General features: G+C 34.1%; 1 protein-coding gene across 1 annotated transcript; it reads left to right on the plus strand.

The window, feature by feature from the left end:
* The first annotated feature begins 6074 nt into the window (after positions 1-6074).
* On the plus strand, positions 6075-12104 carry LOC142348571 (uncharacterized). The gene is made up of 2 exons (XM_075399955.1): positions 6075-7857; positions 11157-12104. The coding sequence occupies exons 1-2, from the start codon at positions 7320-7322 to the stop codon at positions 11444-11446; spliced, it is 828 nt and encodes a 275-aa protein (XP_075256070.1). The 5' UTR covers positions 6075-7319; the 3' UTR covers positions 11447-12104.
* The last annotated feature ends 2244 nt before the right edge of the window (positions 12105-14348 follow it).

Here is a 14348-nt window from a genome sequence, read left to right on the forward strand (position 1 = left end):
TTGTGGGTTAGATCAACTATATCCGTAAATTGCAAACTGATATTCCTCCCTAGATGCTTCAATGGAGCGGCAGTCATAGCTTCTGAGTCACTTTATTTACAGTAGTTGATTACAGAAAGGCGGTTTACCCTGATTTTAACTGTAAATATTTTCATTTTTGTACAGCTTGTTACTACTTGGTCGTCAATTTGGTCATGTCTGGAGATAGAACTAAACTGTACATTACGTGGCCAATATTCCAAAAATTGATTATAAATTCTGGATTTTGTCACAAATTTCCTCGACTCATCTCTTAAGAAAAGAATTGTAAGCGCTTGTAGAAACAGGTTACATTAAGTGAATTCGGATCAAATTTGCCTCAGAATTATATCTTTCCAATGGATAAAATATCAGATACAGAAATGTCCCTCTCGATGCTAATTGTGGATCTAAAAAGCAACAAGGAGGCTCGGTAATGTGCGTACGCACATAAAGATCCGATCCCGCTCATCCACATTCTTGACTTAATTGGCTACCAAATGATCAAGAGTAGAAAACATTCAAAAACATAAATATCATTCTATAAACCACCAATGGAACACAATACTGCCACGCTAGAGGACCGATGAAAGTTGTTGATAATAGACTACTGGAAAGGACAAAAAAAATCAATCAACAAAGGTTATTTTGACCAAAACTCGATGTCTAGTAAAAAAAATCATAACAAAATCAAACTCGCATCAGATAAAACCTAAACAAAACAATTTAACCTGTAGTTCATTAGAAAAGATATGGAATGTGTACTCAACGCGACTGGTTAACAGGGCAACAAAAAAGAGCAAAGAAGTGGGAAGTTCAAAAATAAGTTTCTATTTTTGAGAACAATTAATTTCACAGTTATTGATGTCAAGAGATATCAATTGAAATTAATAAAATGTTCATTTATATCTCTAGAGGAAGCAGTTGAGACATGTTAAAAGGTACAAATATATAAAATCTCTAACACTAGTAACAAAGCCGAGAAATAAAAGTTTCAAGCTGAAGCCGTTATAAATATTAAAATATAGCTCACTGGAAACGAGTTGTGACCTGTGTTTACAGAGACTGGGCTACAGATCGACCGAAAAACGATTTGAAAAAATGACGAACCTCAAACATCCAAAGTTGTTTTAGAAAACAAATATTTTGAAAAATCATAACATACTTAAGATTTCAAAAAAAGTTATGGATGAAGTTGCAACACCTCAGGAAGCAAATTGGGCATGTTAATAATGAGACTAAGTCACAACTCCACAAAACAACATCAAAAATATAAGAAGCCAAAACTTCTAACAATTTTACGACATCACACTGTTCATAGCAGAAAAATTATAAGATGTTACCTGCAGGAACTGTAAATCATCACTTTTCCTCATCTTAAGATAAACAAGTCTTCCTTATAAAAGGACTACAAAAACGTGACAACAAAACGAAACCCAAAACATGAACAGTATATAAATCTCAAAAATTTTAAGACACTAGATGGTCGAAGCAATCAGTGAAAACGTATAATCAAGCGCAAAAGATGTTGAATCAACAAGTAATTGCGACATCTATTTAGTGAGATTGAGTAACATAGTGACAAAAATGAAAGCACAATGGAGCCAATTAAAAAAAATTCTTTTGTTAAATTTAATTTGAAAGTCATTAAAACAAACAGCTATAAACTGAAAATTTAACCTGGTTGAGTAATATCAACTGGGAAAGCAATTGAGACCTATCATTATTTGGTATATGGCGTACAACAACAAAAAGACAGACAAACATAGGCAAAAACAAAAAACAGAAAAGAGGCTTGAACTAATCACCAAAAACAGTTAGCATGTCAAGATACGTTTTTTCCAAAAGAACGTTGTTCTTTTCCCTATGTTTTTTGTCAATTGGACTTGCCAATAATGTGATAGTTCGTCAGGGGGGCAAAATGAACTAAAAAAAAATCCAATTATACTCAAAAATTGGGAAAAATGAAAATACGCGTAGTATCAAAACAAAAAAACACTAGTTGATTATAAAACTGTTACCGACGTTGTTTTGGTTGCCGTCTGTTTCTGCAGAGACTGCGCTAGAATTTGAGAGAAAGAAGATAAAATAGTTGCAAAGTTCAAAAATGCATCAACTTTTTCTTGCAACAGTTAAATTCAAAGTCATATCGAAACTCAGATAACTACTGAAAAAATTGTCTAGGTTCATTTATCCTTTCTAAAATGTTTGGGGACACTTGATTTGGGACACTAAGTCATTGGACTAGAAAAATTATAACAAATGAAAGCAAAAATCAAGAAATCCAAAAAGAAAAAGTAAAAAAATTTGTCTCAGCCATAAAAACCATGAGTTAAACTCCAAAACCATAATAAAATCTCGTTGGGTCTCGCTAATTGTAAAAATTATCTTTTATTATATGCGCCCTGAGTTGAAATTCCTGTCAGTAAATTCTTTCTAATGACTCCACTCACAACTCTCTACGATGATTATATCGATCGGCCAAAAGTGTCTGAACAAAAAACCAATTTGAAATTATAGTTCCTCCCCCACTAAAGTGTGTCGGAACAAGGAGCGGTTTTGTAATAACCTATAAAACTGTTCACAAGAACAGTTGAGTCTCTGAATTTGGTTGCATGTAATTACTAAAAGTCGGGCAAAAGTTTAACGGAATGGTACGTGCCCAAAATGTGTTTGTTTTCAGAAAACGAAAAATTTATTGAATATTGCTTTTTTGGACATTGGCCACTAACCTATCAATTGTTTGATGGAAACAGATGAAAATGTCTTTAAAAGAAATTGAAAATGGGTTGAAAACGGACTGAACAGCTATTAAAGACAGTCATTTCCCCGGACATTCTCGAATTTTAACGTGTAGCATCTTACAATTTTCTTACAACTTTTACTTATAATGACTAATGAGATTATGCGTTGCCTGACTAAAACTTTTTCAGACAATTCATCAGGTTTTACACAAAAAATTGTTTTATCAGGTCTGAGATCTTGCACGATAAAAATTCACCTTTGTCAGATCTTAAAAGATATAAATTTCGCCTAACAAAAATGGGTAACTAGTTATCATGACGTACAACAACAAAAAGACAGACAAACATAGGCAAAAACAAAAAACACAAAATTTTGTGAGATAACTGCGTCTCAGCCGAAGAGGCTTGAACTAATCACCAAAAACAGTTAGCATGTCAAGATACGTTTTTTTCCAAAAGAACGTTGTTCTTTTCCCTATGTTTTTCGTCAATTGGACTTGCCAATAATGTGATAGTTCGTCAGGGGGCAAAATGAACTCATAAAATATGCAATTATACTCAAAAATTGGGAAAAATTAAAAAAACGCGTAGTGTCAAAACAAAAAAAACACTAGTTGATTAAATAACTGTTACCGACGTTGTTTTGGTTGCCGCCTGTTTCTGCAGAGACTGCGCTAGAATTTGAGAGAAAGAAGATAAAATAATTGCAAATTTCAAAAATGCGTCGATTTTTTCTTGCAACAATTATATTCAAAGTCATATCGCAACTTAGATAACTACTGAAAAAATTGTCTAGGTTCATTTATCCTTTCTAAAATGTTTGGGAACACTTGATATGGGACACTAAGTCATTGGACTAGAAAAATTATAACAAATGAAAGCAAAAACCAAGAAGTCCAAAAAGAAAACGAAAAAAATTTGTCTCAGCCATAAAAACCATGAGTTAAACTCCAAAACCATAATAAAATCTCATTGGGTCTCGCTAATTGTAAAAATTATCTTTTATTATATGCGCCCTGAGTTGGAATTCCTGTCAGTAAATTCTTTCTAATGATTCCACTCACAACTCTCTACGATGATTATATCGATCGGCCAAAATTGTCTGAACAAAAAACCAGTTTGAGATTATAGTTCCTCCCCCACTAAAGTGGGTCGGAACAATGAGCGGTTTTGTAATAACCTATAAAACTGTTCACAAGAACAGTTGAATCTCTGAATTTGGTTGCATGTAATTTCTAAAATTCGGGCAAAAGTTTAACGGATAGGTACGTGCCCAAAATGTGTTTGTTTTCAGAAAACGAAAAATTTATTGAATTTTGCTTTTTCGGACATTGGCCACTAACCTATAAATTGTTTGATGGAAACAGATGAAAATGTCTGTAAAAGAAATTGAAAATGGATTGAAAACGGACTGAACAGCTATTAAAGACAGTCATTTCCCCGGACATTCTCGAATTTTAACGTGTAACATCTTACAAATTTTTTACAACTATTACTTATGATTACTTATGAGATTATGCGTTGCCTGACTAAAACTTTTTCAGACAATTCATCATGTTTTACACGAAAAATTGTTTTATCAGATCTGAGATCTTGCACGATAAAAATTCACCTTTGTCAGATCTTAAAAGATATAAATTTCGCCTGACAAAAAATTGTTAATCGTGTAAGATCTTATGGGAGTCTTTTAAGATCTTGTAAGATAAACATTCAGAAAGATATGACTCATCTCTTTGACAAGGTTTTTATCAGATATTATACGATAAAAATTCTTTAAGTATGACATGTTCTACATATTGAAGACAATTCTTGGTTGCTTTCAAGCCGTAGCCAAAAAGCTACAGCTTGCAACACTTAAGTGTCAGAGCAACAAAGAGAAAATTATCTTATATTGTCTTTTGAGAGTTATAAGATTTTGTGAAAAAGATTATTCGAGTGTTAGGGGCTTTTTCTGAGGCAGTATTTAGCAAACTAAGCTGTAAAATTCCCTCAAAGACCAAAACTATCTTGAACTGCCAAGTTTAGCCATAGTACCTAGTTAAGATTCAAAATTATCCTGCCGTCCAAATAGAATCAACGAACATTTTTTACTTCGAAATTGTTTTGTTGACTGATTGTTTTTTTTTACTTTCATAAGAACTTGACTACGTTATAGATTATATTGAAATCATTAAAACAAGTCTTATCAGATCTTGCACGATAAAAATTCAGCCCTAATAGAACTTTTATCGTGTAAGATCTGATAAGATACTTATCAGACCTTGTAGGTTAGCAATTCAGCAAAATTGAATTATTATCTTATAAAATCTCATAAGATACTTATCAGTGCTTATAAGATAACAATTCAGCAAATTGATTTTATCTTTTAAGATCTGATAAGTATCTTGTCAGATCTTAAACGATTAAACTTCACGTAGGGCAGAATTATTATCGTGTAAGACCACATAAGATCTTACACGATAAAGATTTTTGATCAACATCTTGTCAGGTCTCACACCATAAAAATTCCAGAATCACTGGGGTTTTTTGAAGTAGATCTTTATTTATGTGGTTTCGCTCGCAATAGTTGATAAGAGTCCATCAACTAGTGAGAAATTTGCCAGCTATTTGAAATTATGATTTGGAATTCTGCGTGTATTCAAAAATATCAGTAAAAGTTTGGAAATTGTCTTTGACTTAATTGGGTAAAACCTTGCGAGTACTGCAGACTTATAAAATTGTATTGCAATCAGTATTAATGCATATGAGTATATCAAGTTGCATTGTAAACCAGATTGGTCCTGATATTAAAAAATTGCTGTTACATAATTGGTAACACGAAATTTTCAATGATTATTGATAAATGTTATGGGCTCTCATTTGATTGACCTGTTTTCACCAATAGAATTTCATGTCATAATTTGAATGACATAGTTTTTATCTAGGTTGATTGCTGTCACTATTTCCTGTCAAATACCAACTAGGAAAATTTTACGTCAACGGGCTTTGAAATTGTTCCAATTAATGTCCGTCAAAAACAGAAATTAACCCAAATTTGAGCGCTAGCAGGTTTCTGAATTAACTTAATGCGGCAGAGATATAATTACTATATTAAAGTTCCTGTTTTTATATTTTATTATCAATGAAAACTATAAACTTTGTGCCCTCACGTACAATTCTACCTCTAAGTTTTGGAAATAAAAGCGTAGTTTTAATTTATCAACCCGGCCAAAATGTGAACAATTTTGACGCCAAAGTTGTCATTCCAGCCAATTATTTAGCTATATTGGTTTTGTGATTCAAACTTAGTTGCGGTTTAAATTTGTTGTTTTCTTTGCGACAGAACCTTTATTCGTTTCAGTTCCGCTCCAAATTGCAAATAGTCTAAAACTACTATATACTACATGAATTTCGTACACGCATTTATTTACGAAAAGAGCAATGAAATTTGCTCAGTTCTGTAGTTTCACTTTTGGGACCTACAAACTTTCAATTGACCTGTTTCTGTATAAAATTATACACGCACATTTGTTCACGTGCTCATGTAGAGTAGTATGACAGAATATTCTTCATTTTGCGCTTTTTATCGTTCACAGACTAGAATTATCATATACTCTCTCATTTCGACTGGCTAAAACTAACAAAACTAAGCAAAATACACAAATGTTCTTGAAGATTTAGTTACTCACAAATCAAATTTATTCAGATATTCACGTGTTCGTTAAGACAAACGCTGCTACTAGAATTAATCAATAAAACTTTCTTGTTTTATATTCAATATTCAGCTTTTGTAAAGTTACTACGTTTCGCTCGTTTTAATTACAAAACTCGTTTTAGATCAATACGTTTGATTTTTGCTTAAACTTTTGCACATTTTTAATCATAAACGCTTACTATCATTATAAGCGTATAAACGTTTGCTCTTATTTGTAATAAACTGCAGTTTATGTTAGTTAGCTTCAGATAAAAGAATGAAAATTGGTGTTAGAAAGAGTTCTGGTTTAGAAAACAAAACTACAGATTGTTAGCGAGCGTAAAAGCTTTTCATAAAAACGTTTTGTATATGGTTTACAACAACAAAGACATTTAAACTGCGCGCTTAGAAAAATGGTGGTTTTTACACACCGAAAGCAAACATCGCTAAGGCAAACATTTTGTGCTAAAAAGCAAAAAAAATTGAGTTGTAAAAATTACATTACGTTTACTACAAACCGGAAAAACTGTTTTATATTTTAAATGCTTTTTAACTTAGTGCGTTTGATCACCCCACTGTAAAATTGCTTATTTTTCATTCATTATTGTTACTTTCTGTGTGGAAAAATTATCTGAAATTTGTGACGAGGAGAATTGAATTATTAAAAATGACGTTTGGTTTTTAATTAAAATTTAATGAAGTTTGAATTGAAATCGATTATTTTTATTCGCTTTAGTTTACCGTATTCAGAATCTGCAATTAAGTACCAAAAGCTGCATTGAAACTTAAAACTGCAATACTGGCGAAATTGTTTCATCTTATTTGGTGAAAATATAAAAATAAACAGCAGAAAACACAACACAAATCTACAAAATATAAAAAAAATGATTCGTGAACAAATTTCGCCCCCTCTAAACGATGTTACGAATCATAGTTTGCCCACCGAGCTTAAACGGGAGTATTATGAAAATATATTTTACATCTCAATTCCTTTTACAGTTTTGTATATGGTTATAGTTCCATTTATTAGTTTAAGACTATTCCCGATTTTGAAGTTACAAAATACAGACCGCCGATGTTCGTTTGTATCCGATTGTATAAGTTCAATACCTTCAGCGTTGACCGGGTTTATAACTATAAGGTCGTTTATTTATTACGTTCCCGATAACGATCGTGAAAACATGTTCGAAGGTTTCAAATGGTGTACAATTTTCATGTCCGCGTATTTATTCGTGGACACAATTTACAGAATACTTTACATTGAAAGTCACAGGACTATGATGGTCGTGCATCATATAGTGGGATTGGTTATAACCCAGTTTGCTATGAATGACCGTGGGTGGTTAATTGAGAAAGTCATCTTCTGTTTGATGGAGGTTGCTAATCCCTTTATCAACATCAGACTTATGCTGCTGGGCATTGGTTAGTTATACTTTGAACATAATTCTGTGATGAACCAGAAATTCAGTCAATAGAAATACAATGGGTGTACATACCACGCTTCGGGTCTTTCCCATGATATATAGCCCCCCCCCCCGCTTCTACAATAGTAAGATTTTCCTGGTAACAATCGAAAGTCTTAACTATTTCATATGGTCGTATCACTTTCTAGGAAATCTGCAGAGTAAAATGGGTTCCTTGGAACCCTAAACGGTCGCAATCAAACCTGAGAACCTTAAAAGGCCATAGTAGACACTGGGAACCCCACAAGGACTACTGGGATAGTTCTGGTCGGGAACCATAAAAGTTCAAAACACTTCCTGGTAACCCTAGAAGGTTATGGTAGTTCTAGTGAAACTTAAATAGTCGAAATGATTCCTGGTGGCGGGCGAAAGTCCTGATAGATCTTAGGAAAGTTAAATGGTCGGAATAATTTCTTAAAACCCAACAAAGTCACGGTTTTTCCTTGGAACCTACAAAGTCATCGGTGTTCCTGTGAACCCTAAATGGTCGCAAAGATGCCTGGGAGTCCGATAAGGGGATGGCGGTTCATGGAAAACCTAGAGATTCACGAGGGATCTTGGGAATCACGCAAGCCTATAAGGGTTCCTGGGAAACCTTAATGGCAGCAATTATTGATGGTACATCATTTAAAGATGGCCGAAGCCAATGCTACACAAGTTGAAACTCTTCCCGCCAAAAAAATGGGGACTTGACTTTGTCCAAATAAAATATGTAAAACAGTAACTCTGCGATAACAGAGACTGAACATGACACTTTATATAACTGAATTTACATTACTAGAAAAGTGTTCTCTACACGTCGAGAACATTGTTTTTTATAATGGTTACTGATAGTACACAAAAGACAAGAGTGATTCAGCTTGTTCTTTCAAGATCGAAAAAAAAGTACTGGTGAAAGCCACTCTGCTTGTTTAAGTTAATCATCAGGAGGCAATAAAATGCGTTATTTTTATGTTTATCAGATCTTTTCTAGGGTCTATTAATAACATAATGCTCCATAAACATAGTGCGATCACAGTTGTTGACTTTTATATCAACTTCCTCCATAAAGAGTATTTTGGAAAGTTTTGAGCAAAACTAGCAGTTCTTGCTAGTTTAAAAATTTCCCGATAGTCAAAATTTAAAATACTGTATGGATTCAAATTCGTTTTTATAAATCCTTTTGTTACATATTTCCTAGTGTTTTTGCTTTGTGAAACTGAAAATTGTCCAGACCAATAGGAAATTATGTGGAAAACCACCAAAGTTGGTTTTGGAAGTACTTTTACATTTCTCTGAGATTTTGATCAATTACAGAACAACCGCTTAGCATTATACAATCTAACTGCAGATCCTGTATCAAATTGTTTAGTGTAGATTTCTAAATAAAATTATAGAAAAACAGAAATAGAAGAAAATTTGAACTCACCATGATTTTCTCAATGAACCGTAGAAACCAGCTCCTAAAGTGAACTAAAGAAACCTTTATGGCTGTTTGTACATATCAAGATTAGAGTTACATTCTGATTTTCTCAAACTAGGCTGGTCCCAATATTAAACCAACTCAGATTTCAGACTTGATAGTATAAGTAACCGAAACACCTTGAAAATGTAGTAGAATAATATTTCAAAATTACTAAATATGTATTCATATAAAAATGGGGGCCAGGAGCTAATTCCTTAGAGCTCAGTTAAGAGGTTTTTTTTTCAAAAGCTGTTGAGATGAAGCTAAGTATAGGCTATTAAAGGTCTTTTTAACAGGCTATACAAGACGCCCTCGGACTCAATTATCTCAAGATACGAACAGATAAGCTGGTATAGATACCACTGTTTCTAGGTCTTTTTGGTTAACCCAATTTCCTGACTCTAAGTTGACTGGGAACTTACTTTTTTCGATATTTGCAGCGGTAACAGCATATCAAATTTTGTTTAATATTTTTCGCTGTTCTCAGGAATGATCGCCAGAGTCGGTGTAGAGCTAGAGATCAAATAACGAACTAGATAAAATTTACAAAATTCTTTCGAAAATTTACTTTGTTTGATTCTAGTTTTGATTTTATATGGACTAGTGCCTGTGGTAGATTTGCACTACTTAATTTATAAGTTAAACTTTTTAATATTTGGGGTTTTGTTTAAATTCAGAATACATCATAGCTACTTTTGAAAGATACATGACTTTAGAAAAATCAATCATTTAATGCTTTCAGTTAAAATCTTTTGGAATTTTGACATCCAAAAGGGTGACGACCGACGCCATCAGGCGAATAATCTAAGAGTATCAATAGCCATGCTCCTTTCAGACTGAATAGGAAGCCACTCTAAGTGGCCGATATTTGTCTGATTGGATTGGGGAGTGTTCACAACGAACAACAACGAAGTTTTCTTCATTATCAATACTCAGTAGTTCCTGGGGCAATGAATTGATCTCTTTGCTTAACTTGGTTGCATTGGGAACTTTGTATACCTTCCGCTCATAGAGCCATTTATTTCATAAACTGCTTTTTTAACCGTTGTTTCATAGTTGATACTAAACAATTCGGAACTCTAGCTTACCTATTCCTATAATATATAAAACTTTTGCCTTCTAATTTGAACTTTAAGAGTAGTTGAAGTGCCTGGTGTTAATCCCCCCCTCTCTCTCAGTTTGGATAATAGGCATGCGAACTTAACCTCTTCTCTAGTTTTATTTAAATGAATATTTAGGTATTTTTTATTTGTCAAGATTGTAATCGGGAAGACACCCCACTCGAGATTTTCAAATTCTACACAGGGAAAATTTTAATATAATGTTGACATTATTTGAATTCATTTTTCATGATGACTTTGGGTCTTGGAAAAAATCCAACGAAGTAAACACCCATTTTAAATTTTATTTGCTGTCCTGACAGTTTGTTTTTTTTGTTTCCCATCAAGTCTGACGGGCCTCTAAGGCATGGCCAAATTCGCGTTAATAGTCAAGTGGGAGTTTATTTTTGTGAGGCTTTATTTCTTATCTAAAATTAAGTGGTTTTTTCCTGAAACGGGACGACTTAGTATGGGTACAAAAAATCATGACGCAATGGAGTTATCAAGAATCATATTTACCTAATATGGTTATCATGGCTTATATTATGACTTAGTATGGTTATTATGACTTAGTATGGTTACAAATAAATCATATGAAGTATTAAGCTTAAGTGCAGTTACAAAGAATTTGAATGATTGGGTTGCTAAAATCCACCCAATCTTTGACCCCGAAGGAATCCTTTCCCCGCAATTTCAACTTTACTTTTGTTTTAGATTTCCCGAAGACCTCCTACCGATACCTCGTGGCCTCCCTTCTCATGATCATCACATTTGGGCTATTCCGAGTGGTACCCATCCCCATAATCTGCAGAGGGGCATACTACAAACTAGTCGTCTACCCCCAATACTCCTCAGTTTATCACAAGTGCATGTTCTCTCTCTACCTGCTGCTAAGTGTCATGAATCTCTACTGGTTTTATGTCATGCTTGTGGGACTGGTAAAGACTGCCAGGAAGTTGCTCATTAAGAACAAGAAACAGGAGAAATCTGATAAGCAAAACTGAATTTGAAAAAAACTTTGCCTCAGTCGCATCACTCCCCCTTCTTCTCCCCCCTCTCCTTTTCCCGACACCTCCACCCCTTTCTTCTCCCCCTCCCTTTTCCCGCCACCTCCACCCTCCTTCTTCTCCCCCTCCCCCTTTCCCGCCACCTCCACCACCCTTCTTCTCCCCCCTTCCCCCCCCCCCCCACACTCTCGAGTTCTTCGCCACCAAAAGTGAGATAATTGCGGAAGTAAATCGATGTATGTGTAAGCATAAATGGAGCCTGGCATCAATTTAATCATTTACTCTCGCAACTAATTATCCCCCACCCAAGTGAGCTTCGTGGATAAGCACTATTTGAAATCTATTTCCTTCTATTTGAAAATTTAATAGTCGCCGAAGAAAGACTCCCTGAGCAGGAGACGTAAGTAGAAAAGATCCAAAAAAATCTCTTACGAAAGTCGGGAAAATCTTAAATGGAACACTTTAATTTTGGACCAATTCTGTTCTTTCACGACCGCTCTTGAAGGCCCTCTTGTGTTGCTTTGCCAGCTTTATTAATTAATCATTCCCTCAATTCAAAATTGGCTTCATAAACGAGTTATGACGACTTATTTACTTTTTTTAAAAGGACAGGAAATATTTCGGACAGAAAAAATCTTCTCAGTGTACATCTCCCACTAAAAGTGGTTACACCCATTAGGTTATGATAATAGTCTAGCCCTACTAAGTAGGAAAGGGGTCTAGGTGTAGAATTTTGAATTTTTGTAGTTAGAAGGTTTCTAGCTGAGGGCTGACTAGCGAACAAAACTCTATCGATTTCCGAAGGTTTATTCGGTAGGTCGCTATTTGCTGCAACTGATCTCTTTTGTCCTCAGTCGCTCTCTGCCGCCGTTCAAAAGTTCAGTTGATTAAATGAATTAACAATAAAAAAAAGTAACAAGCGAAAGTAACAATAAGACCAGCGAGAAATATTCTCAAATGCAATTAAATAATCAACCGAAAAGGTAGATATATAAATTCAAAAGTTATATACAACGAATAATGGATGCACACTTCTAAAAACTTTCTTCAAATCAATCAAGCTTCTGAGAAGTTTTGTCACTTTCTGAAAAGTATTCCTAACTGTTTTCAATTCTATTTTTAAGTTATCTCTAATTCTGTGTTTCCGTCTCATAAAAATCTAAAAGTCCAATTTTGATTACAAATTGTCTCACAGTCCAACTGGTCTTGACAAAAATTAATCAAGCTCAACTTACTTTTAAATTTTTCGCCTTAATCTAGAACCAACTGTTCTGTATCCTCTCTTTTTCTCCCTCCCTCGCGGTTTTCGTTTTCTACTCTCAATAACGTAGATGCAACGTCTTCTGCCACATGGCATTAGATATTGTTACCTGTGTGAACAAACTGCTGTCATTACGCCTCTTTGTTCTACTCGATCTCTTTGGGGGGATGGTGTGATAGCCAACGAAATATTTGCGAATGTCGCAATTTAATCCGTGCGTTTCAGAACTTTCCCTAACGTCCCTTGAATGTTTTGAAATATTCAGTTCCAATGTACCAACTATTCCGTTTCAAAAATGATACTTGTTTTTATCTGTTAACAAAGATTTTCTAGTTGGGTTACATGGCGACATATTTCTTGATGCGGCCGTTCAAAAGTGCAGTTGATTAAATGAATTAACAATCAAAAATAAGTAACAAGCGAAAGTAACAATAACACCAGCAAGAAATATTCTCGAATGCAATTAAAAAATCAACCGAAAATGCAGATATATGAATTGAAAAGTTATATACAACGAATAATGGATGCACACTTCTAAAAACTTTCATCAAATCAATTCCAAGCTTCTGAGAAGTTTTGTCACTTTCTGAAAAGTATTCCTAACTATTTTTAGTTCTATTTTTTACGTTATCTCTTATTCTGTGTTTCCGTCTTAAAAAATCAAAAAGTCAATTTTTGATTACAAATTGTCTCACAGTCCAACTGGTCTCGACAAAAATTAATCAAGCTCAACTTACTTTTAAATTTTTTGCCTTAATCTAGAACCAACTGTTCTGTATCCTCTCTTTTTCTCCCTCCCTCGCGGTTTTCGTTTTCTACTCTCAATAGCGTAGATGCAACGTCTTCTGCCATGTGGCATTAGATATTGTTACCTGTGTGAACAAACTGCTGTCATTACGCCTCTTTGTTCTACTCGATCTCTTTGGGGGGATGGTGTAATAGCCGACGAAATATTTGCCAATGTCGCAATTTAATCCGGGCGTTTCAGAACTTTCCCTAACGTCCCTTAAATGTTTTGAAATTTTCAGTTCCAATGTACAAATTATTCCGTTTCGAATGTGATACTTATTTTTATCTGTTAACAAATATTTTCTAGTTGGGTTACATGGCGACATATTTCCTGACGCGGCCGTTCAAAAGTGCAGTTGATTAAATGAATTAACAATCAAAAATAAGTAACAATCGAAAGTAGCAATAACACCAGCAAGAAATATTCCCGAATGCAATTAAAAAATCAACCGAAATTGTAGATATATGAATTCAAAAGTTATATACAACGAATAATGGATGCGCACTTCTAAAAACTTTCATCAAAGCCATTCCAAGCTTCTGAGAAGTTTTGTCACTTTCTGAAAAGTTTTCCTAACTATTTTCAATTCTATTTTTATTTTATCTCTAATTCTGTGTTTCCGTCTTATAAAAATCTAAAAGTCCAATTTTGATTACAAATTGTCTCACAGTCCAACTGGTCTTGACAAAAAAAATCAAGCACAACTTACTTTAAGTTTTTCTTCTTAATATAGACCTAACTGTTCTGTATCCTCTCTCTTTTTCTCTCGCCCTCGCGTTTTTCGTTTTCTACTCTCAATAGCTTAGATGCAACGCCTTCTGCCACGTGGTATTAGAAATCATTACTTG

This window comes from Convolutriloba macropyga, chromosome 10, assembly GCF_964194025.1.
Source record: "Convolutriloba macropyga chromosome 10, txConMacr16.3, whole genome shotgun sequence".
Lineage (NCBI taxonomy): Eukaryota > Metazoa > Xenacoelomorpha > Acoela > Convolutidae > Convolutriloba > Convolutriloba macropyga.